This window comes from Nansenia antarctica (genome assembly GCF_963989245.1).
Source record: "Nansenia antarctica genome assembly, chromosome: 1".
Classification (NCBI taxonomy): domain Eukaryota; kingdom Metazoa; phylum Chordata; class Actinopteri; order Argentiniformes; family Microstomatidae; genus Nansenia; species Nansenia antarctica.
In genome coordinates, this window is record NC_137674.1 from 93345255 (window position 1) to 93371886 (window position 26632).

At 41.9% G+C, this 26632-nt stretch overlaps 2 protein-coding genes across 2 annotated transcripts in view; one reads left to right on the forward strand and one right to left on the reverse strand.

The window, feature by feature from the left end:
- rpf1 (ribosome production factor 1 homolog) overlaps positions 1-26632 on the reverse strand; it is a 288578-nt gene that overhangs the window by 175595 nt on the left and 86351 nt on the right. The gene's annotated exons all lie outside the window — the stretch shown is intronic.
- Positions 4122-26592, forward strand: LOC308154268 (afadin- and alpha-actinin-binding protein-like; the record flags this gene model as incomplete). The annotated part of the gene is made up of 12 exons (XM_080527435.1): positions 4122-4140; positions 5300-5457; positions 5751-5954; positions 6291-6401; positions 6564-6699; positions 6852-6927; positions 7159-7339; positions 7810-7954; positions 16111-16247; positions 16987-17160; positions 17414-17531; positions 26405-26592. 12 exons carry the CDS (start codon positions 4122-4124, stop codon positions 26590-26592), a joined length of 1647 nt encoding a protein of 548 aa, XP_080383561.1.

Below are 26632 nucleotides of genomic sequence, written 5' to 3' on the forward strand. Positions count from 1 at the left end.
CGCTAAAGGAAAATCCAGGTTTATTTTGAGAAGGGGATCTCATGGGATTCATAAAAATAAGCCTGGATTATCCTTTAGCGACGTTGATGGAATACCCCCCTGGAGCCACTCCTCGTTAGGAGGCAGTGCATAAAATAAGTAGTTTAGGAGTTCACTTTACAGCAGCAAGACCGGGGGGCTATTCCACGTACGTTGATTAGTATATCGGCGATTAAAATAAAAGCTGCGTTCAGGGAACTTGTGATTGGGATTCAAGCCTCAAGTGATTCCTCGAACGAGGATCAGCCTTGTGACATCAGTGTTCACAGAACACCGGTTTAGAAATCCTCGATATGGGCGCGTGCACGCAGACATAAAGAGCCCAGAAGAGTCGAACTGACGAAATGAAGATACTACACTCCGCAGCAGTCTTATTGATCTTTATGAAGACGAAAAATAAGATGTAAAATAGTGCAATACTGCCGCAATTATAGTATATAGTATCTTCATTTCGTCAGTGAGGGAAATGGTTTGGCAAGAAATTGCTGACCGATTAAATGCGTAGGTCATACTAGCCCCAGTTATTGTTATATGTTCATATTTTAATAAATGAATATTTACTACTGTGGTGATATCAGCAGCAGGCTACATTCAGTCATATTGTCACGATGGCATCCCTCTTCTGACACTCTTTTTACTGCATTTCGTTGTCTGAATCTAATCTAAAATCTAATCTAAAAAAGTATGTAGGCTATACAATGATGGTGTAGGCTAATTTACAAGAACTGACACGATTACAATGGTGTTTGAAGCTATTCTGAGTAATAAATGATGTTCTTCTAACTGGACCCTGGATTTGGCATAGATTATTTTTGCTTATGATTACTGATGGATAGATGATTCACTTAGACAGATATATACTGTATATTGTAAATCGATTTGCATGAAGGCTTCATTTAAATGTAAAAAAAATAAACATTAAATTAAAAATCGAACCAGCAACCTTCGGACCTCTAGCTGGCTGCCTTAACCCCTGCGCCAAACACACCACTGTGATGATGGCAATGCAAGTTGATAGACATACCTATTTTTTTTTTACACTTTTTTATTTATCCATCTATCTATCTATCTATCTATCTATCTATCTATCACACTTTCAAAATATCAAGTTATCTATCACACAATCAAACTATTTATCTATCTATCTATCGATCACACTTTCAAAATATCAAATTATCTATCTATCACACAGTCAAACTATCTATCTATCTATCTATCTCGTAAAAAGTGGGAACTAATATTTCCTAAAAGACACTTGACGGAACTGTCGTTCGGGATGTAGTTTCTGCCTGTGAGACATTTTGACGCACGTATTACCTAAACCAGCCTGTAAACCTGCTCTCTACCAGGTTTGTTCTGAAGGAAGCAGCAAATTATTTGAGCCACATTGATGGAATGGAACGCAAACTGAAATTAGCGCCAGGATCTGATTTAAACCTGGATCAGATTAAATAATAGTACGTGGAATAGCCCCCTGCGATGTTTATTAAACAGTTGGATTCTTGCATTCGACTTTTTCTTCCGACTTGTATGTGGAAACATGCTATTATTACCCTGGGCATCACAGGAGCACGCAGGAGGAGAGCCATCAACACCAACGTGGAGCGACAGAGAGAGCGTCTATGGCTCGGGCTGAAAAGGGGTGACCAGTGGGGTCAGTAGTTAGCCACTTGGACACAGGCCGACGTCTGATCAACCTCGGTCGGGTCGCCTGGATGAGGGTGTCTGTTGCAAGACCCGAAACACCCCGTGACTCCAGGATACAACACTGATGATATGTCCCAAGTGTGTGAATCAGAAGATGTATACAAACTAATTTAATAATTTATAATAATAATAATAATAATAATAATAATAATAAATAGTCAACCTCGGGGGTATTCAATCAACATCGTTAAAGGAAAATCCAGGCTTATTTTGAGACAAAACTCTGTCTCGTGAGACAAAACTCTCAGGGTTGTATTCTTTTGAACATGATGAAAATGCAGTCTTGAATGTGGCTATATTGGTCATAGCCTCTAACCAATCGAGTACGCAGGTGTTGGTTGCCTGACAACGCACTAACCAATCTCTATCTGTAGTGTTTGGTTTGTCAGCTCTGGTGCGGGTGTGAATGTGTTGACTGTTAAGGACATACAGAGGATAACTGTCATCTTCATAATGACATTAACACAGGTACGTTTGGTTTGATGTCATTCATATCCATTGTTTCCATGTTTGGTGTGACATTGTGGGTAGCATCAAACTAAAGCTTGCAACAGCAAGCTCGCTAATTAAAGCACCACCGTCCATAGTTTTGACAGCTTGCTGCTGCGCGAGTCTTTTCTGTTGCCTATGATATCGTTCCCGATGTGATTCGATTCGATTTTATGAACTTCATCTTCATATTATACACGGAGGAATTCATTTGAACACCTGCTAAAAAGTACAATGACTAATATACACATACCAACATATGTCGCGTCGGCGCTAAATAAGTATTACCAGGGGGGTATTCCATCAACGTCGCTGAAGGACAATCCAGGCTTATTTTGATAAATCCCGCGAGATAAATAACACATTTTTTATTATTTTGATAGGTCTCGCGAGACTAGTCAAACTTGGCTGCCACAGATTGTCGTAGCTGGTCCCTCTTGATCTTGACTTGAGCATTCTCCATTCAGCCTCAAAGTCATTGTTGCACAGTAGGTTTCAACACCCTCTCTTTAACTCATATGGTAAAAGTGCTCTCTTTAACTCATATGGTAAAAGTGCTCTCTTTAACTCATATGGTAAAAGTGCTCTCTTTAACTCATATGGTAAAAGTGCTCTCTTTAACTCATATGGTAAAAGTGCTCTCTTTAACTCATAATGGTAAAAGTGCTCTCTTTAACTCATATGGTAAAAGTGCTCTCTTTAACTCATATGGTAAAAGTGCTCTCTTTAACTCATATGGTAAAAGTGCTCTCTTTAACTCATAATGGTAAAAGTGCTCTCTTTAACTCATATGGTAAAAGTGCTCTCTTTAACTCATATGGTAAAAGTGCTCTCTTTAACTCATATGGTAAAAGTGCTCTCTTTAAGTCATATGGTAAAAGTGCTCTCTTTAACTCATATGGTAAAAGTGTTTTCCAACCAAAAAGTTGGAAGAATTCAGTCTACTACAGCCTTGATTCAGACTGGGTAGGCTCACCATCTGTCCAGTAGATTGCATTAGATTAAGTGGCACCATATAGGCCTAGCTCTGAATAGTGTAGGCTCTACAACCGTATCATTATTGAAACTATTTGCCCTTGTAAAACTGTGTTAAATAATTATTAGTCTGAATTAAATTGTATTTGCTGACCATGTTTATGGCTGACTTGTGTGAAGAAATGGTGCCAAATTGTGTGAAGTGAACCCATCATGTTTGAGAACTAGGTTACCATACAGTAGGCTATGCCTTTCCCTATAGCCTGGTCTTTGTTGATCATGCATCTTGGTTTGAAAAAGTAGTCTATGTCTAGTCTACATATTATTATTATTAGCCTATTATTATTATTAGCCTAGGCTACATGATTAGACCCTATGCCGGTGAGTGCATGAACAAGATAAGATATAGGCTAGTGTTCCATTTGTTATCTTGATTCGATAAGCCTGAATCTTTCACTTCAGTCAACTTAAATTTCAGATTTGGTCATGTTTCTTCAAATTGCTCAGTTGTTATAGGTTTCCTTGTCTCTCATACTGTATATATCCATAATATGCAAAAGTTATTCGTATAACATAATGTAGCATAGCCAACCAACCGATCTACAGTATTTGCTTCCCCAACCCAAATCCCAATTCGGCACGATTTTGTCTTTGGCCATCCCTACACCCCGCCCCCGCCCCCTCTTCCTTAACCCCTTCCCACCCTGCCTGGACAGCCGTCGTCCCTTGTAATCCAGTGATCCGTGTCCGATGAATGGCCGCTGCTAATCTGACCCTCTATTTCAGGAGCCGTCTGCGTAGACGATTCTGTGAGCTGCTGCATGTGTCCTGCATATATGCAGTGGATGATCAAGACCCATTCTATGTGATCTGAACAGTGTCTGCCTTTGAGAGTGTCAAGGACAACAACAATGCCAGAGTCTTCACTTGGTGAGTAGGTCTTAATAAACAGTTTTGAAGGTGTTATCCCAATTTGTGTTGTGTTGTAGTTGATCTTTCTCTATGCTGCATTTCACTTGTCGTTCGCTTCAAAACATTGCAGTAGTTACAAAAAAAACAGGCTGAATAGGCTGTTGCTATCTTTTTTTCTGCTGCTCTACATAGACCAAGCCTCATGTGTAAAGGAGAAGATTAAATTGACAAAAATAACAGATGAAACCTATTAAAAGGTTCCATGCCTAGACTGACCTATTTTCAAGAATGCCCTGTTTTGCCTTTCTGTGATCGCAATGATATTGTTTGGCAATGTTCTTGCCTAAAGAGATGCTACGGGGTAAGTTGTATAATTTCAGCCTACAGGTCTAAAAGTAGTGCTTGCCGTATGAGCAAAAATGGGTCCCCGTCGCATGCTCTGCAGTCTGTGAGAGTGATGTGTGCATAGGGATTCCTCTGAACCCAAGCCTCGGGAATGCAAGCCAGACTAGAAACTGGAACAGAATGTAGGCTACTGCCGCTTCCACATTTTGGTGCTGGTAAACTAGGGATACTGTGGTTAAATGAGATAAAAACAGCAATTCAATTCATAGATTATATTTGTATGAACTATTACTATGATATTATTATTATTATTATTATTATTATTATTATTATTATTATTATTATTACTACTATTGATCAGCCAGACCCAACTCAAGAAAAAAAAAAAGAGACAGTCGCATCCCATAGTAGGTTTTATGTTTTTAACAGTACTGTACTGTAACTAGTTACTGTACTGTAACTAAGGCCTCATACTTCTAATCTGTTACACTTAGGCCTACTTTAGGTTGAATGTTGTCATTTGAGTGTTTACTGCAAAATGTCATATACATTAAATATGTTTTTAGGGCATTTCTGCTTTATTGGGATAGAGATAGTATATAGATTGACAGAAAGGATGGGTGAGAGAGGGGGGGATGACATGCAGGATAAATGGATGGCTGAAATCAAGCCAGGGACCATGTGATGATATTGCATGCGCCTTTTGTGTGCTACACATCTTTTAATTTTTTGTATAATTAGCCTACAGAATACTTGGATTTTTTAAATCATGCTGATAATGAACATGTGAAAGTATGCCTTTCAATAGAAAGAATATATTTTTATTGCACAGAAATCAAGGATATGTCCTGCAACTCTTCCAGATACATGTCTCCTCTGAGGCAGTCAGTGCACTCTCTGCCAATGCCCAGAAATCCCTACAACATGCTTCTAACAAGTTCCTTCTGCACTGAGGACAATGTATCAGAATGTATCTCATATATCAATCAGGTAGGTTACCTGAAATGTCTATTTCATACAGTTGAACACTTCCCAATTGCAACATAAGATATTTCACATTAAGCATTAAGGATTGTGAAATTTGTTACGCATTACATTTTCTGATGAGATGCTAAATGTTAATGTTTAGATTAGCTATAATATGCTACAGTGCCACTGATGTGTGTGGTGCTGGGTAAATCACCTTAACGTTAGTAGTACTTTCTAATTGTTTGAATGTGTTGGATGCCAGCATCTAGCAGCTCAGCTACACACCTGATCTAATCCCTGCTCTGCTCCGGTAGGAGGTATCCTCACTGGGCATTCCATCAGTATGCACTGAGTCAAATGGGAACTCTGCGCTTAACATGGTGGCTGTACTGAACAGCATGTATGACCTGATCCAGTTGCACCGGCGGGGCCTCCGAGCTGTGGAGTATATGGAGATGGATCAGCTCAAGACCAGCAGCAACATCGACTTTCTGCAGCTTAGCAACACCAGGCTAAAGGTTTGGCCTCGCCCGCTTGTCTCACTCACGCTCTTAGGTCATCACCTCAACCCAGCTCCCCCTTCCTGTCGGTGCACAGAAAATGCTGTTAAAAATGTTTTGTTTATCTGAAAAGTGAAAATGTTTAGTTTTATCTGTAATGAAAACTGTAATGAGCTGTTTCTAAGTGTACCATTATGTATTTATATATATATATATATATATATATATATATATATATATATATACTGTATATATATATACACACCATATACTGTAGCTATAGGTATGTCGATCAGTGGTACTGTAGCTATGTTATTTAAATGACAATTAAAGCTGTTTAATGTACTCGCATAGGACCAACTTGAACTCTCTAAAAGGGAAAACACTGGACTTCTTGAGAGAGAACGTCAGCTACAGCTGAAAGTGAAGGGCTTACAGAACAGCCTGAAAAATGAAAAAGAAGAAGTAAGTTAACTCTAAAAATGGGGTTTATTTGTATGGGAACTAGAGGTGAGATTTGAACATCTTATTACATTTTCACTGTAAATCAAGTCTCTCTCCAAGGAACATAGAATAAGCATAAGCACAATATGTAATACTAAGCTAGCTTTATTGTACCCTTGCCAGGTACAGAAACTTCAAAACATAATTGCAAGCCGTGCCACTCAGTACAATCATGACATGAAGAGGAAAGAAAGAGAGTTCAGCAAACTGAAGGAGCGCTTGAATCAGCTTCTGATCGACAAAAAGGATAAGAAGCAAGGTAAATCATGGAGATTGTTACATTCTTAACATGCCCCAATCTAGAGAGTATACAGGTGTAGATAACACTACTCCATTTCCAACAATTAGACGTATTTTCCATACTTTCCAATTTCCACCATTATTGTTCAGTGCATAATTCCTATCTTTCAGCTATCGAAGTATTGAACTATGTTGGAAGATCTGATGGGAAGAGAGGCCTTTGGAAAACTGACAAGACAGAGGCAAGGTAACTAAGCTTACTGAATAACTCCTCGTAGTGGCAACGTTATTGATTTCCTCCATCTTATCTGGTTTGTGAGCTTATACTAGCTTGCATTGTTTAGCTTACACAAGCCCTGAAATGCATAGGAGCCTAATACCAGCACTTCAGATCTGATTTAAAAAGCTTCATTTAAAACTCAGCCATGTCATTATATCTGCTCCAAAAAAGAGTGAACAAAAGCTTTCTCTCTCTAAGGCAAGAGGGAGAGATGTATAAGACTCTACTGAATGACTACGACAGTCGCCAGAAGGGGCTGGCGATGGAGAATGCTGAGCTGAAGAAAGTATTACAACAGATGAAAAGGGAGATGGTATCCATTTTAAGCCCAAGGAAGCATAGCCTCAGAGGAGAGAAACATGAAGACGGTCTAGAACAGGTTGGTCTAGTTAACAGCCTCTCTCTTTGATAGTTTGCCGCTGTGGTGCAGCAAAGGGGGATGATATGAGTGCTTGATTTATTATGGTGTATGTTTTATTTAGAAACCCATTGGTCAATTAAAACTAGTCCTTTTGGGTGTAACACTAGCCACTTTTAATATGGTGATTGTTTCAAAAACATTTGAATGTGAATATGAACATACACTTTGCTGGGATTAAGACTGTTGCATTGCTTAGTTAACACATGATAAAAACCATTTTCCTCAAGAAACATAGAGATCATCATTTATATGCATAATCTGGTCATGAAATGTTGATGTGTACAGTGCAGTCCTGTGTAAGTAATTGTTTGATCTCAAATCCAAATGTTTGCAGTGTAGAGCCAAAAGAAGAACAAATGCTTCATTGTCCCATTTCTTATGCAGGGCACTGTATATATTGCCATTGTCACCTCACGTCTCTATAACAGGCTGTCTCAGAGGAGGAGGAGGTATGTGACTCCAGTAGGGAGAGCCTGGAGCTGTCCTGTGAACACGCTCGGGAGCAGCTCACCAACAGCATTCGCCTTCAGTGGAGGAGACTGAAGAGTCACATGGAGAGACTTGACAGCCAAGGTACTCTTCCTCATACCAGATCACTCTATCGGCTCTATATGACAGTGAGATCCTGTGCCATTTTATATTAACACCAATGGACTTGACAGCCTAAACCTGAGTAATACCTCAGAAAATGGGACCTGCGTGGCATGCTGTTAAATCTACACCTACAAAAACCTTTGTATGGGATCTCTCAGTTTGTGATTGAAAGTAAACCTGAACACTAAATGCTACAAAGTTAAACATGACACCTTTCTGCAAATCTTAAAGCAAGGTTTCTATTTATTTTCATTTTTCAAAAAGGGCCCTGTGCAATAGTTTGGGAACCCTTTTGGATTATTCTTTGTTACCTTTTGAGAAGGTGATTACTAATGGGGCTTATCCACTACGGTGCTGACCCGGGTCAGCCCGCTTCGGTCTGCTTCTTTTCCCCTTTTCCATTAGTCGTCCCAGGTCGGTTCGGTTCGCTTCGGCTCGCTTCTTTAGCTCCACATCGACCCCAGGGTCCCTCCCCAAGCCCCATTTCATATCCGGATCTTTTTGCCAGGCTGCGTGTGACGTGTGACGCTGCACACCGTTGATTGGTCAATGGAAAATCGTCATCCCAAGTCCATATATTTCTTCATTAACCGCCATCTTGAAATACCACATTCGCTCTAGGAAAATGTCACTACAGTTTCTGTAATAGCTTATTAATAAAGATTCGGAAAATTATGCTGACCATCGTATTATCTTAGTTTAATGTCATTTCAATGAATCATATAACTTTTATTTACAACAAGCACAACACAAAAATCGCTATTATGCACAGTCTTTGCCCGTGAATAACACCGGCTGTGGAGGTGGTACAAACACAATACTCCTTTGCTAACTTCACCATCTGTCTACGGTCATTTTGAGCCCTTAACCACCGCGCTGACACCCCGAGAAGTTATGCTTTTAACCGTAAACTCGATGAACCGGGAGGTCACCCGCTGCCGTCCAGCCATTTTCGCCGTTCACTCATGAGTCAAATGCCGGTTTTAACAGGGAATTCGCTCCGCGCTGTGTCCACGGTGATAGGAGTGGAGGATCGACTCCATTCCCAAAAAATTGGATTCCCTGCCTTCTCCTCTTTCCGGACACGTTTGAATTGCTATCCTATCCCCCGGTAAACCGAAGTTATTAACCCGCAAACGGCACCGTGTTTGTCTGTGAATAACACCGGCTGTGGAGGTGGTACAAACACAATACTCCTTTGCTAACTTCACCATCTGTCTACGGTCATTTTGAGCGCTTAACCACCGCGCTGACACCCCGAGAAGTTATGCTTTTAACCGTAAACTCGATGAACCGGGAGGTCACCCGCTGCCGTCCAGCCATTTTCGCCGTTCACTCATGAGTCAAATGCCGGTTTTAACAGGGAATTCGCTCCGCGCTGTGTCCACGGTGATAGGAGTGGAGGATCGACTCCATTCAAAAACTTTTGGATTCCCTGCCTTCTCCTCTTTCCGGACACGTTTGAATTGTTATCCTAACCCACGGTAAACCGAAGTTATTAACCCACAAAGGGCACCGTGTTTGTCCGCACACAATGATACTACAGTTCATAAAGCAGACAAGTGAAGGCAGTGGTTTTAAGGGTTCAAAAAACATGACTTTATTATGTGTAGAACAACATATGTGCAGAACAAAATCCAATAGAAATGATTCAAACATGCAGACAATCAGGCAGTAGCCATCTCGCGCTGTTATGACGCGTAACTCCGCCTACTATCGTCTACTCCTCCTACTAGTCCGGGTTGGTTTGTGTATAATGGAAAACCAGAACAGATCAAAAGTGACCCGACCTGACCCGAACCGATCCGAACTGCACTGACCCGGGCTGCTGATGGAAAAGCACCATAAGACCCAGACCAAGGTGATTTACTTATTAGGGCAGGGGTCGGCAATTAAGTTTGGCCTTGGGCCACATTTTTTATGACCCACTAGATGGCGGGCCAGAACATAATTAAAGGCTAATTTAAGTAATTGATTGTTTAAAAATGTGACACGTTCTAATGCTTTGACTTTTCTTTAGAAAAATGTACACATCGCTAGTCAACTAACACAGCTTGTTTTGTGAACCTGCTAACAATGTAAAGTAGTGTTATACTGTATTTTCCGGACTATAAGTCGCTCCGGAGTATAAGTCGCACCAGTCAAAAAATGCGACATTAAGAGGGAAAACATATATAAGTCGCACTGGACTATAAGTCGCATTTATTTAGAAATATATTTCACAAAATCCAAGACCAAGAACAGACATTTAATCTGGAAAGGCAAGTTTATTCAACTACACAATAGCACACAGAACAACAGGCTGAATAGGAGTCAGGTATGTTAACATAACACATTAACAGTTATTCAGCAACACAATAGTATAAAGAACATACCTGGGAGGCTGAATAGGCTAAATGAACATAACAAGCCAGCGAGTCCAACAAGCAAGTTACCAGTAAGCAAGTTCACCAAGCTACCGTTTGCTTAGCTTCAACAATCTAATGTTTTAGATAATTTCTTCAGGGGTATAGGAGCAGCATATAGTTGTCACACGCCCAGAGCGGCCCAGAGCGCGCTCTGTTGGCTGTAGATGGTAATGTTTACTCCTTGGTTCATGTCAGTCAGTACGAAATTATATATATATTGATATATAAGTCGCACCTGACTATAAGTCGCAGGACCAGCCAAACTATGAAAAAAAGTGAGACTTATAGTCCGGAAAATACGGTAGTTAACTAGGTAGCAGTCCAATCCATTGTGTTGCAGTATTTTGGCGTGACTAGTGAGTTTGTGTTGTGATTCTCAACAACGTTGAAACGTAGTTTCACCTTTTTCCATATTTGTTTATAATAAATGTGTGGCCTGACGATGTAGCGCAGCCTAACTTATTCTAATAATTATTTAACATACTTTTATTCTAATGATTCCCCCCTCCTCCCAGACAAGGTCACATCATTATTGGATTCGTTGTTTGCGTGCTGGGTGAAGTTAGCTAAACATTTAACCTGCTAGCTAGCAAGAGAAACATAATGTCACTCTCTAAAGCCGCTTTTCCACTACAGGGCTGACCCGGGTCGACCCAGGCTGGCCTGCTTCTTTGGCGCTTTTCCATTTGTCGACCTGGGTCGGGTCGGGTCGGGTCGGGTCGCTTTTTTAGCTACCCATCGTGAGCAGGAACCATAGGGCCGAAGAGTACCTTTTTGCCAGGCTGCGTGTGACGTGTGACGTGTGACGCTGCACACCGTTGATTGGTCAATGGAAATCGTCATCCCATGTTCATAGATTTCATCACTAACCGCCATTTTTAAATACCACAACAGATTTCGCTCTAGGAAAATGTCACTTACAGTTTCTGTAATAACGTATTAATAAAGATTTGAAAAAATATGATAACCATCGTATTATCTTAGTTTAATGTCATTTCAATGCATCATAGAACTTTTATTTACAACAAGCATAACAAAAAAAAACGCTATTATGGCGATGTGCTGTGCCTATGCTGTCCCTCAGTCGAGCGCTTCATCATCCCCCTTCTAAAACTGCCATCTCCCCTTTCCATCCCTTATGTCATTTATCAATGAACATTGTATTAATGTTATTTCAACATTTAAGTCTCTTTCACACATAGTTCCCTGTAACTTCAATGGAATCCCAAGCTGTGCCGTCCAGGCATTTTCGCCGTTCACTCATGAGTCAAATGCCGGTAGATTCGCGTCTTGTTGGCATTTCCCTGGTTGCGAGATCTAAACTACAAATCTACTAGAACTGAAAGCGGCAAGTAGGCTAACAGGCACGTAACATCCATATGCTGTATAAATAAATATATTTGACTACCAGCAAGACAGCGCTGCACTCGTATCTATCAGCCTGTCTGTATGTCATAATGATGTCGTTGAATGTCGTGAAATGGTCATTGAATGCCGATGCTGAGATACTGTGCTGATGGACCATTCGCTGACTGTCTTAATAAATCAAGTACAGAGATTTCGACCCGTGTTGAACATCCTATTTCCGTGTCAAATCGTGTATGCTGTGCACCTAATCTATCCTGAGATGACACAACGCATTTAAGATCACAATCCTCAATAGATGGATTCCATCGTTTTACCGACAAGAAGAGTCTACAATCTATCAGCCTTTCCGTAGAAATAGATTGCTCCCTGTACTATCTAACGTTACATGTTTTAAGGCTGATCTGTGCATGATGGTGCTGCATTTTGACATAATTCTTATTGCATTTCCCCCCGTTGTGCTGTGCTGTGCCGTTCCGTAGTCCAGAGCTTCATCATCCCCCTTCTAAAACTGCCATCACCCCTTTCCATCCCTGGCGTCATTTTATCAATGAACGTGGTATTATACATATTTACATATTACATATTTGTTGTTATTTATGGTAGTGTCCGGTTGCTGGAGGAACCAGGATGCCGGCTACACTGCACAGTTTAGCCCGAAATAGAGAGAGTGCTTTACACCCCGAGAAGTTATGTTTTTTTTTTTTTTTTTTTGTATTTTTCAGATTTTAGCCCTTTTTCACCCAATTTGGTATCCAATTGAACCCAACCTAGCATCCAATTATCCCCTGCCTATTGCGTAGGATCCGCCGCACGACCCCGTGGCCGGCAGCCCCAGAGGAGATCGCCAGGCAGACTAGCTGACTGGCTCCTCGAGCCCAGCACCATTATTCCGGCACCCCGGGGGCGCTGTTGCGCGACGGATCCTTGTCCGGAAATAGTCCTATACCGCCCTCTGGAGCGGCCGCTCAATATGCCGCTCCCTGTGTGCCTCGGCCATATCCGGGTCTGGCGAGACCGGGATTCGATCCCAGTCCCCGGTGGGCAGCTTGCACTAGTGGCTAGTGCTTAGACCGCTACGCCACCGCGGGGCACTACGCCACCGCGGGGCACTGAGAAGTTATGCTTTTAACCGTAAACTCAATGAACCGGGAGTTCACCCGCTGCTCTAAGCAGCACCGCTTGCTGCTGGATGAAACTCCCGTTGACAGCGGGGGGAGAGAAAAGTTTTAACAGGGAATTCGCTCCACGCTGTGTCGACCGTGATAGGAGTGTAGGATCGACACCATTCAAATGGTTTTGGATTCCCTGTCCTCTCCCCTATCCGGACACGTTTGAATTGTTATCCTAACCCACGGTAAATCACAGTTATAAACCCGCAAATGGTGCCTCCGGGCACCGTGTTTGTCCGTGAAAAACACCGGCTATGGAGGTGGTACAATCACAATACTCCTTTGCTAACTTCACCATCGGTATACGGTCATTTTGAGCCCTTAACCACCGCGCTGACACCCCGAGAAGATATGCTTTTAACCGTAAACTCAATGAACCGGGAGTTCACCCGCTGCTCTAAGCAGCAGCACGTCATGGAGGATATCAGCGGGGGGAGAGACAATTTCTACCCTGGAATTCGCTCCGCGCTGTGTCGACCGTGATAGGAGTGTAGTATCGACACCATTCAAATGGTTTTGGATTCCCTGTCCTCTCCCCTATCCGGAAACGTTTGAATTGTTATCCTAACCCACGGTAAATCACAGTTATTAACCCGCAAAGGGTGCCTCCGGGCACCGTGTTTGTCCGTGAATAACACGGCACACAATGATACTACAGTTCATAAAGCAGACAAGTGAAGGCAGTGGTTTTAAGGGTTCAAAAAACATGACTTTATTATGTGTACATAGCTTCCTCTCTCTCTTTCTCTTTCTCTCCAAAAAAACACGGTTAATAATATACCACATGCCGAGGAAAAAGTATACGATAGCTTCAAGTTCCTCCATGTTGCTATTGTTGTGGCTGTGTTGTGTCTCGTGAAAATATACGTCACCACCATGGCGCGCTTTTATGACGCGTAACTCCGCCTACTATCTTCTACTCCTCCTACTCGTTCCTGGTCTCTTGTGTAAAGTGGAAAACCAGAACTGTTCAAAAGCGTGCCGAAGCGTGCCGAAGCGAGCCGACCCGAGCCGAGCCGGGTCGATAGTGGAAAAGCGCCATAAAGGTCTAAAGAGGAAAGTTGATGGTGAAAACAGGGCATTTAAAGAGGAATGGACAGCGAACTATGCGTTCATCCTACCTGGTTTCATCAATGCAAAGCCGTTGTGAGAGACTCACATTTTCCGTGCTCACAATGAATGTTCCCTTCTACCTACACTACCGTTCAAAGGTTTGGGGTCACTTAGAAATGTCCTTATTTTTTGAAAGAAAAGCACTTTTTTTTTCAATGAAGATAACATTAAATTAATCAGAAATACACTCTATACATTGTTAATGTGGAAAATGACTATTCTAGCTGCAAACATCTGGTTTTTAATGGAATATCTACATAGGTGTATAGAGGCCCATTTCCAGCAACCGTCACTCCAGTGTTCTAATGGTACATTGTGTTTGCTAATCGCGTTAAAAAGCTAATGGATGATTAGAAAACTCTTGAAAACCCTTGTGCAATTACGTTAGCACAGCTGAAAATGTTTTTTTCTGGTTAGAGAAGCTATACAACTGGCCTTCCTTTGAGCTAGTTGACTATCTGGAGCATCACATTTGTGGGTTCGATTATACTCTCAAAATGGCCAGAAAAAGAGAACTTTCATATGAAACTCGACAGTCTATTCTTGTTCTTAGAAATGAAGGCTATTCCATGTGAGAAATTGCCAAGAAACTGAACATTTCCTACAACGGTGTGTACTACTCCCTTCAAAGAACAGCACAAACAGGCTCTAACCAGAGTAGAAAGAGAAGTGGGAGGCCCCGGTGCACAACTGAGCAAGAAGACAAGTACATTAGAGTCTCTAGTTTGAGAAATAGACGCCTCACAGGTCCTGAACTGGCAGCTTCATTAAATGGTACCCGCAAAACGCCAGTGTCAACGTCTACAATGAAGAGGCGACTCCGGGATGCTGGCCTTCTAGGCAGAGTGGCAAAGAAAAAGCCATATCTGAGACTGGCCAATACAGTTAATATGGGCAAAAGAACACAGGCATTGGACAGAGGAAGATTGGAAAAAAGTGTTATGGACAGACAAATCGAAGTTTGAGGTGTTTGGATCACACAGAAGAACATTTGTGAGACGCAAAACAAGTGAAAAGATGCTGGAAGAGTGCCTGACGCCATCTGTCAAGCATGGTGGAGGTAATGTGATGGTCTGGGGCTGCTTTGGTGCTGGTAACATGGGAGATTTGTACAAGGTAAAAGGGATTTTGAATAAGGAAGGCTATCACTCAATTTTGCAACGCCATGCCATACCCTGTGGACAGCGCTTGATTGGAGCCAATTTCCTCCTACAACAGGACAATGACCCAAAGCACACCTCCAAATTATGCAAGAACTATTTAGGGAAGAAGCCGGCAGTTAGTATTCTGTCTGTAATGGAGTGGCCAGCGGAGTCACCCGATCTCATCCCCATTGAGCTGTTGTGGGAGCAGCTTGACCGTATGGTACGCAAGAAGTGCCCATCAAGCCAATCCAACTTGTGGGAGGTGCTTCAGGAAGCGTGGGGTGAAATTTCTTCAGATTACCTCAACAAATTAACAGCTAGAATGCCAAAGGTCTGCAATGCTGTAATTTGCTGCAAAGGGAGCATTCTTTGACTAAAGCAAAGTTTGAAGGACAAAATTATTATTTCAAATAAAAATCATTATTTCTAACCTTGTCAATGTCTTGACTATATTTTCTATTCATTTTGCAACTCATTTGATAAATAAAAGTGTGAGTTTTCATGGAAAACATGAAATTGTCTGGGTGACCCCAAACTTTTGAACGGTAGTGTATATGCGAGTCGTCTGTACCCCACTGTATAACATGAATGACCACTGGGCAGTTTGATTTAAGTTGATTGAATACCCACTTAAAGCAGTGAACTCAATAGGGTTAGGGTTCAATAGAAGGTCAAATTGATGGGTGATCACTTGACTGTCATCAGCATTGAGACAAAAGAAACTGTTAGTCTTTGAAACATAAATCAATTGAGTCCTCTATTGGCTCCTATGGGTAAAGCATAGCCAAAGCAGGTGTTTGTCCACATTTCTCAGCCCAGACCGTAATTTCCATATCAAGCAATTTGGAGACCTAAGTGTTTTATATACATTACATGATAACCATAAACAATGTCAGGATCACCGATGTCATTGTGAAATGTTTTCTTTCCAGCGTCCTTAGTGCAGATGGGCGACAGAGCGAACATGGACGCCATCCCCACAGAGGCCCATGAGGAGGAGATGGACAGGCTAAAACTGGAGATCCAGCAGTGCAAAGACTTCATCCACACACAGCAGCAGCTCCTGCAGGTGTTTATATAACTTTTCTTTTTATCTGAGGCTGCTTGAGCAAATAAGTTTATTTATTAAGCTTTACATTTGAGTAATTTAGCAGATGCACTTATCCAGAGCGATTTTCAATAAGTACTATTGTCGAAAGTAAGTCAATGAACTATACATCGCTGCCATCGCAAGTAAGACTTTCTGTAAGAATAAGCTCCATAAGCAGTCACAGTGCTAGAGCATGGGAAGAAAGTTATTTATTTATCTATTTAAAAAAACTAAATGGTGTTGTGCTCAGGTAAGCTCGGGACCATAGAAGTGGGTATGTTGAGAAATACTAGGAGGTGGAGTTGTCCGAGGAGGTAGAATCCATGTGTAATTTAAAGAGATTAGTGAATTGCAGAAGATTTTGGGACTGACCATTGCTTGCAGAGAAGGAGGGTCTGTTCCCTTTACTTCCCTGTAGGAGAGTACCAGGGTCTTGAATCTGATGCTAGCTGCTCCTGGGAGCCAGAGAAGGGTTTTGGGAAATATGGGGAAATTGAAAACCAGACGGGCTGCAGTATTCTGGCTTTTTTGTTTTGCTATGTCATTTGCCTTGAATCTGTCAGTTAGCTGTTATTCTGTCCACTACCTGTTAAACGTTCCATTGGTTTATCAACGTAGAATAGGATATACATAATATAATATAAATATTAATATTACTTTTGTCCATTTTGTGTGAGAGAAATATCCTTAGCCTCCTCTGCTCTCCGTGCTCTCACAGCAGCAGCTGAGCTCCCCGTGTGACGAGGAGACGGCCTCCCTGCTGAACGACTGCTATATGCTGGAGGAGAAGGAGCGCCTCAAGGAGGAGTGGAAGACCTTTGGAGAGCAGAGAAACAACTTTGAGACAGAGAGGAGGAACTTCACAGAGGCAGCCATTAGACTGGGCCACGAGGTGAGATGCTTTTTTCTTTTTTTTAAGTTTTCTTTTTCTTTTCTTTTTTCTTCTTTTTTTTCTAAAAATGTACAACAGAGCAAGTAACTTCGAATGAGCATTTATGAGCATTTCAGAAATGTTCAAATGTGTTTTGTCACATTTGTAATAAAGACAAACATGTCTGGCAACAAGTCTACTACTAGCTATATATTTGGTTATTATATTGTGAATTCTTCAAGCAAAATAAATCTTTTGTACTGTTTTTCTGTAGAGAAAAGCTTTTGAAGAGGACCGTGCCACATGGCTCAAACATCAGTTTTTAAACTTGACCCCATTTCCAGACCAAACAAAACCCCAGATGTCAAAGTCTCAAAGTGCCTTGTCAGTATGTAAGTAACAAACTCCTCTTGAACTCCATCAGCAATGTGTTGAATATTACCTGAATGTTCTTTCATATTAATTGAATCAAATGGACAAAAAAAGATTCCTGAAGGCCTAACATGGTAACCCAAACCTACAGTTAGGTCCATATACTGTATATTTGGACTCAAGCTCTTTAATATGTAGCTCCCTCTTTTTCAAAGGACCAAAAGTAATTGGGCAATTGATTCAAAAGCTCTTTCGTGGACCTGTGTGGGCTATTCCTTCGTTATGTCTTTAGCAGGTAAAAGGTCTGAGTTGATTCCAAGTGTGGCATTTGCATTTGGAAGCTGTTGCTGTGAACGCACAACATGTGGTCAACGGAGCTCTCTCAATGCAAGTGAAACAGGCCATTCTTAGGCTGCAAAAACAAAAGAAAAGGCAAAGGCAAGGCAAGGCAAGTTTATTTGTATAGCACATTTCATACAACAGGGGCAATTCATAGTGCTTTACATACATTATCTAAAAATACAGCAAGAGGAGCATATGAAAATAAAAATGACAATGAATAAAAGCAAATATAAGAAGTAAATAGATAAAACATTTAAAAAGACAATAATTAAAAATAAAAAAATAAAAATTCATTGATAGAAGTGTTTGTGTTTAATCATAACTGGTGCAAAACATGAAGGTTTTTTTAGCTTAGATTTAAATATTTTAAGGGTTTGTGCCTGTTTGATTTCTTCAGGGAGTTTGTTCCAGGAGCATGCAGCAGCTGCTCCACCATGTTTTATTTTTACTCTTGGAATTATTAGCTGATTAGTCTCAGCTGACCTTGCGGGAATATAGGGTGGGAGGAGATCTGATATGTATTTTGGTCCAAGACCATTTTGTGATTTAGGAGGATTTTGAATTCAATTCTCTGAGAGACTGGTAGCCAGTGCAGGGATCTCAGGATTGGTGTAATGTGTTCAAATTTCTTTGTTTTTGTTAGGACCCTAGCAGCGGCGTTTTGGATGAGCTGCAATTTACGAACAGCTCCATTAGATAGGCCTGTTACTAGACCATTACAATAATCAAGTCTACTCGAAACAAATGCATGGATGAGTTTTTCAAGGTCTTGCTTGGACATGAAACCTCTCATTCTTGTTATGTTTTTGATAGTAGGCTGATTTAGTTATCGAGTTTATGTGGCTGTTGAAGTTTAGATCGGAGTCTAGAATTACACCAAGATTTCTGACCTGTTTTTTTGTTTGAAGAGAGAGAGAATCAAGTTTTGCACTGACTTTCGATCTTTTGTCAGGTGCACCGAATACAATTATCTCTGTTTTGTCCTTGTTTAGTTGGAGCAAGTTTTGTGTCATCCAGGCGTTTATTTGCTCAATGAATTACAGTGTTTCCTCCAGGATTTTTCACATTAGTGGCGGAGTGGTTGTCTTTTGCGCGCGATTTTTTTTTCCGCGTGCACGCGCCAGTGCGCTCAAAACAAAGACGTAGTTTCACCAAAAACTAGAGGGTGGCAACAATTATAATTTCTTAAATAGCGGTTAAGTAATTAAAGCCGAGCAGGTGATTTTATATAGAAAAAAGTATCTATGAGGTGTGCCTTCAAGGTAACATATTTGTTCTGTGCCGGTGGGTTTTCAATAAGACTCACCACTCTCGCTGCCGTTGAATTGGTAAGAGCTGCTACCACGTAGTAGTATTTGGTATTATCCACGGTAACATCCCTGAGGGCGAATTGAGCTTCAGCTTGTGCAAACCATGCTATGGCATTTTGTTCCCAAAACTCGGGCAGCTTGAGTGAAACTGCGTTCGTTGTCATGTTCAATGATCTCCGAAAACGTTCGAGAGAAAATCAGGGTCACCAATGTAGGAGTGACGGCAATAACAGGACGATGTAGTCGTTTTGCCGGTAGAAAAACAATCATGTGCGCTTTATTCTCACTCTCTGCATGCGTACTGACAACAACAACATTCATTCATCTCTGTCCCACTTATATCCCGTCATATCACCCGCTAAGCAGCCTGGGTGATTGAGTAAACACAAACATATAACAATGCTTTGTACAAGGCTGAACGCCGTGAATTATGAATACTCTGCTCGCTTCACTACAAGGTGATCAAATAGTTCGAAGCTAGGTGCTTGCACGTTAGGTGCGAGAATGCTTGGTTAACCCATTAGCGGGAACATTATTTGTTTCACAAAATAGGCTGATTTAGTTGACCATGAACATCAGAGACATACATTACGAATGTTCATTTAAAATACTCTATACTGAGCACTGGTATAAGAACATGAACCAGAGAACAGCAGTAAATGCAATAACCCACAGTTGTCGCTGATGATGTTGCATTTCCGATTAGGATACGGGATTAAAGGCACCGGCGTGTGTCCCACTAAATTCGGACCAATCACAAAACTGTTTTGAAAACCCGTCGCCTCGCGCCGCGCGCCTGTTGAGAGCCTGTTGAGAGCGATTCAGTCTCGATTGCAGTGCGAACACAAACGACGAGGTTAATTGCAACATTGTAACATATGTGTGGTGGCCTGGGAAAACCCGTCGGATGTCGCTGGCGTTCGTTTGTGGCAAAGAGCAAAAATAGATGGAAATCGCGATTTTGGCGATTTTGATATTATGTGGTATTCTAGTACTTTGAACTCCATACTACATTATGGTGAATAAACATTTTAAGAAAACAAAAGAGAAAGTACTTATTTTTATGTTTTTGTGGTGGGTAGTTTGTCTGCATCACAAGCAGACAAACGAGACCGGCTGATCTGCATAGGCTCCTCCCCCGACCCGGAGGAGAAAGGGGTCGGGGGCAGCATGGGGGCAGCATTTCTCATCTTTCACTTTTTTTGACATGATACATTAAAATGCTCATAACTTTAAAAAAATAAAGGGCTATCTCAGTCATTCAACCAGTTATGAATAGCTGAGAACTTCTAATTTATGGAAATATAAAAAAATGAAAATGTCAAAATGCCACCATGTGAAGGGTTTTCCCAGGCCACCACACATATTGTAAATAACTACCCCTAAATCGTAACGAAATGTTGGTCTGGAAGCGGCCTGAATCTAGCTTCAATCTGCTTTTTTTCTGTTCTCCGGTCATAATACTGTAACTCGCTGCCTTTCTGCGCAGCCTGAATCAAAGTGGACTGTCTGAATCGATTAGTGGCGGAGGAAATTCGTTCGTGGCGGCCCGCCACCAATAAATGCATATAGAGGAAACACTGAATTACAGAGATTGTCAATGGGACTATAGTCGTTTGGTGAGAGGGCTATGTAGATTTGAGTGTCATCCGCATAGTTGTGGTAGGCAATTTTGTTCTTTTTTATGATGTGTCCCAATGGAAGCATGAAGAGATTGAATAGAAGGGGGCCAAGGATTGACCCTTGGGGAACCCCACATGTCATTTTAATTTGGTCAGATACAAAGTTGCCAATGGAGACATAGTAGCTTCTGTCCTGTAGGTAGGATCGAAACCAGTTTAGGGCAGTGCCCGAAAGTCCTACCCAGGTTTTTAGTCTATCTATTAGAATGTCGTGGTCTACAGTGTCAAGGGCAGCACTAAGATCTAGTAGTACCAAAACTGAGATTTTTCCAGAGTCTGTGTTTACGCGAATGTCATTAAGGACCTTAATAAGGGCCGTTTCAGTGCTATGTAGGGGGCGAAAGCCTGATTGAAAGTCATCAAAGAGATTATTTAGGGTCAAATAATTGTTTAAATTAAGTTGTTCGCAAGCATCACAAAGGAGGAAACCCAGCATTTGGTGATGTCCATGGGTTCCAGATTTCAGGCAGTCATTGCCTGCAAAGGATTCCCGACAAAGTATTATTTTTTATTTTTATTTATGATTGTTAATTTGTCCAATTACATTTGAGCCCCTGAAAATAGGGGACTGTGTATAATTTATTTATTTTTTGCCATTTAGCAGATGCTTTTAATCCAAAGCGACTTACAATTACAAATTACAGGGACATTCCCCCTGGAGTAACTGAGGGCTAAGTGCCTTACTCAAGGGCACACTAGTAGTGGTGTGGTTTCAGGCAGGATTTGAACTCACAACCTTCCGATCAGCAGTCCAACTCACTATCCACCGAGAGCACCGAGGTGCACAATAGTCTGTTAAGGGTGGGGAAGAAAGTGCAAGAGGGGGAAGAAGAAAAGGGAGGAAAAAGAGAGGAAAAAGAGGGAAAAGAAAAGGAAGAGAGAGAAATTGAGGCTTCTTTTCCATTATCTACATGTTTAATAGTCTCAATGTATTCTAAACAATTAATGCACAATAAAAAAGTACGCCTTTGCCATTTTTGTATGGGGGGAATAATGGATCTGAAGGTCACCGGTTCAAATCCCACCAGAAACAAGAAAACCTAAAAATGTCTCAAAGTGTTGTTTTGTGTAAATTCAAGATTACTTGAGCCAAAAGTTGCTTTTTGTGACATAACAGAACACTCATTGAGTGCTAGATTCACCAACATGTAGAGAGACTTCAATTCTCAGTATAAAATTCTATAAAACTACAACAATAGTAAAAAAGAAAATCCCTCAATTGGGTGGAGTGTACTGTAATATGATGTACTTACTTACGCCTATCGCTCCTTTTGGAGGAGCATAGGCCGTCGACAACAGTTCGCCAGGGTCCTCTGTCCTGTGCTTTGCTTTCCAGCTGTTTCCATGTTAGTCCACTCTGTGTGATGTCTGTCTCCAAGTCCCTGCGCCAGGTGTTCTTGGGCCGGCCTCTCTTCCTTTTGCCTTGGGGGTTCCATCTAAGGGCCTGTCTGGTGGTGCTGGTGTTTGGTTTGCGTAGTGTGTGGCCGATCCATCCCCACCTTCTTCTCTTGATTTGTTCTTCCACTGGTTGTTCGCCCGTTCTCTGCCAGAGATCGTTGTTACTGATGGTATCTGGCCAGTGGATGTTCAGGATCCGCCTCAGGCATCTGTTGATTGATTGATTGATTGAAAACTTTATTAGAAGATTTACAGAAGTAGGTACATGAAAGTACATATTACATACAAGGTCAACTAACAGGATAAAAACCCAAGAAAGCCACTGGCTTATTTCAATTGGGGTCATTGTTGATGAATGACTGCACTCTAGTCATTGTGATCTTGGTTGTCCTCCACGTCTCTGATCCGTATAGGAGTACTGGCTTGATGTTGGATTTGAAGAGTCTGATCTTTGTCCGCTGACTGATTACCTTGGAGCTCCAGATGTTCTTTAGTTGGATGTATGAGGCCCTTGCCTTGCTGATTCTTGCTCTGACATCTGCCTCCGTGCCACCCTTCTTGTCTATGATGCTACCTAGGTAGGTGAAGGATTCTACTTCCTTGAGTGCTGTTCCCTCCAGGTTTACTGGGTCTTCGTTGTTTGTGTTGATCTTTAGTATTTTGGTCTTTGCTTGGTGGATGTTGAGGCCTAGTTGTGTTGAGGTGTCTGCCAGTATGTTCGTCTTCTCCTGCATCTGTTGTCGACTGTGGGATAGTAGGGCAAGGTCGTCTGCGAAGTCTAGGTCGTCCAGTTGTGTTGTGAGTGTCCACTGGATCCCTTTTCTCCTCTGTGCCGTTGTGGTCTTCAATATCCAGTCGATGGCCAGGAGGAAGAGGAAGGGGGACAGTATACCGCCTTGCCTTACTCCGGTCTTCACTTGGAAGCTTCGTGTGAGCTGCCCGCTGTGTATGACTCTGCAGGTCATTCCTTCATAGGAGTTCCTCATGATGTTGACAAGCTTTTCTGGTATGCCGTAGTGTCGAAGCAATTTCCAGAGGGTGTTTCTGTGGAGACTGTCAAATGCCTTCTCGTAGTCTACAAAGTTGATGTATAATGGAGAGTTCCATTCCAATGATTGCTCAACTATGATTCGGAGGGTTGCAATCTGGTCATGATCTATTGGGTCGGAAGCCTGCCTGCTGGTCTCTTAGCTGCGGATCCACCACTTTCTTTATTCGCTCGAGGAGAATTCTGTTGAAGATTTTTCCTGGCACTGATAAAAGCATGATTCCTCTGTAGTTGTGGCATTGGCTGAGGTCTCCTTTCTTAGGTATTTTGACCAAGTAGCCTTCTTTCCAATCTGTTGGCCCTTCCTCTTCCTCCCATATCTTCTCGAACAGGGGGTGTAGCATCTCTCCCGAGGTGTCTATGTCTGCCTTCAGTGCCTCGGCAGGGATGTTGTCTGGTCCTGCTGCCTTACTATTCTTTAGTTGTGCAATGGCCTGTTGGATTTCCTGCTTGCTGGGCTTTCCACAGTTGATGACTATGTCAGTCTTCGCAGGTTGAATGTCCGGGGGGTTATGTGGTGTCGGTCTCAACAATAAAGTCCATTCATTCATTCATTCATTCATTCAGGAGTTCTTCAAAATACTCTGCCCATCCCTCTTGCTGTTGGTCCAGTCTTGTGATGGTCTTTCCTTCCTTGTTTTTTTATTGGTCGTTCTGGTCTGCTGAACTTTCCGGACAGTTTCTTGGTGGTGTCATACAGTTCCTTCATGTTTCCTTTTGCTGCTGCCTCTTCTGCTTCTTTAGCCAGGTTGTCGATGTAGTTTCACTTGTCCTTCTTGGCATTTCTTTTGACCTTTCTGTTTGCCTCAGTGTACTCGCTTTGGGCTTTTACCTTGGTTGCCCTAGTTCGGCTGTTGTTAACTTCTGTCTTTTTCTGTCTCCTTTCTTCTATGTTGCGTAGTGTTTCTGCTGATATCCACTCTTTATGGTTTCTCTTCTTTATTCCAATCACTTCCTTACATGTTGTTATGAGGGTTTCCCTTATCCTTTCCCATTGGTCTTGCTGGTCTCCTTCGTCACTGCTTAGATCTTGCAAGGCTTGATATCTGTTCTTCAGCTTCAGTGTGAACACTTCTCTTGTCTGTGTGTCTTTTAAGAGGTGGACATTGAATTTCTGTTTCTTTGATGTTGTTTCCATCCAGTGCTTCTTCAGTTTCAACTTGAGCATAGCGCTTAGTAGGTGGTGGTCTGATGCTATGTCTGCTCCTCGCCTTACTCGCAGGTCCTGTAGTGATCTCCTGAACTTGCTGGTTATGCAGAAGTGGTCTATCTGGTTCTCGGTAGGGATGTCCCGATCCCATTTTTTCACTACCGATACCGATACCGATACCTGGGCTTCAGGTATCTGCGATACCGATATCAATCCGATATTTGTATTTATTGTTTTACTCCTGAATAATAACAAATACTTATCCAGTATAGTCCACAACAACAGTTGGCTATTAAAGACTGCCAGCCTTTATTCAAGCAACAAAAACAGTACTCTGCAGTACTCAGTGACCAACTGGTTTAAAGTTAAAACAAGTTTTATTCTATTTATCTTCTCTTACAAATGGCAAATCAATTATAGGACCCTTTTTAAAAGTGTAGCCTAGTGACGCTGCTGGTGAGACCAGAAACCAGTCGAAGAATCAAAGGGGTGTATGTAAAACAATATCTGGTTTTCGTTTTTTTCATAACAGGCAACTTGAAGTACCACTCGATATAATATATAACAGTTTAACGATCACTAAATACTTATAATCTGTGGGTTGGATTCACTGTTGCCAGAGGCTACCCGGTAAGTGATACCTGTCTTGTAAACATACTTTCGTTTTAGAACGAAACGTTAGCCACTAGCTGTTAGCAGCGTTTTTAGCAGTCACCATTCTTGAGCAAAACATTGATACAAACAAACATTCAAATACTCGTGTCGTCTTGAATTGTTTTCCGATTTCAATGTATGACGCATCATTTGAAAGCTTACCATCTGTAGTTTAGACTATGTAAACAACCGAAAAATTACGTAAGCAAATGGTTTATGATTTCACCAGCTAGCATCATGACATTGTGAGACTCATTACACAATACACACAGGTAGCTACTAGCCAACTCTCATGCTCGTGACCACTGACTACTACTGTTGTCATCACGTGAGTGACACGCCGGATCGCGAGCCCCAGATCGCTGCCTATTTTTTTTCTGGTGCGATCTGCGATCCAGCATTCAGGACCAATATTGCGGCGATATGCGATATCAATATCGGATCGAGACATCCCTAGTTCTCGGTCACTCCATCCGGTGATACCCAGGTTGCCTTGTGGATCCTCTTATGTGGGAAGACGCTTCCTCCGATAACCAGGTTGTTCAGGGCACAGGTGTCCACAAATCTCTCTCCATTCTCATTCATTTCTCCTAGGCCATGCTTTCCCATCACTTTTTCGAAGCCTGTGTTGTCTCTGCCAATCTTTGCATTGAAGTCCCTCATGAGAATGTTGATGTCTTTTCCTTTTTGTTGATCCAGGATGCTCTGCAGTCTGTTGTAGAACTCATCCTTTTTTTCATCGTCGCTGTCATTGGTTGGTGCATAGCATTGTATCACGTTCAACTTGATTTTCCTTTTCTTGGTTCTGAAGGTGGCTGTTATAATTCTTGATCCATGTGCCTCCCATCCAATCAGTGCTTTCTTTGCTGTTGTTGATAGCAAAAGGCCAACCCCCTCAGTGTGAGGGGCTTTGTCTTCTTCGTGCCCAGAGTAGAGTAGCAGCTCTCCTGTCTGCAGTCTTTGTGGTCCAGATTGTGTCCATCGTGAGTCACTAATTCCTAAAAGATCTAGTTTGTACCTCTTCATTTCTGCTGCTACTTGTATGGTTTTTCCGGTCTCATACAAGGTCCTGACGTTCCATGTTCCAATTCGTATGTCTCTGGTTGACAGAAGGGGTTTCGGCTCTGTGACTTCTGTGACTTGATAGCTTTCATCACACAGCGTCATATTTCCTCTAATTGAGGATCCTTCTTCTTCCAGGGCTGAGGTCTGTTCTGTCGTCAACGTTTTTGTAACGGATTGTTTTCTACGGGATGGGGTTGTTGGCCCCATCATCAATATGATGTGATTCCTTACTATGTTTTGACAGGTGCTGAGACAGAAAAGACAGCGGTTAGAACACTGTCAACTCCAGCAAAGCTGAATACAGCCCTGTCAGCTTTCTCTACACCCAGAGCTGCACCGATGAAAACGCCCTCCACAGCAGACCTGTACCACACACTCTGCCTTATCCCAGAAAACAGGTATAGCACCTTATATTTCACAGATATAAGATGACCGTTTACATTACTTTTAGGGGCTGAAGAAATGTAACCAC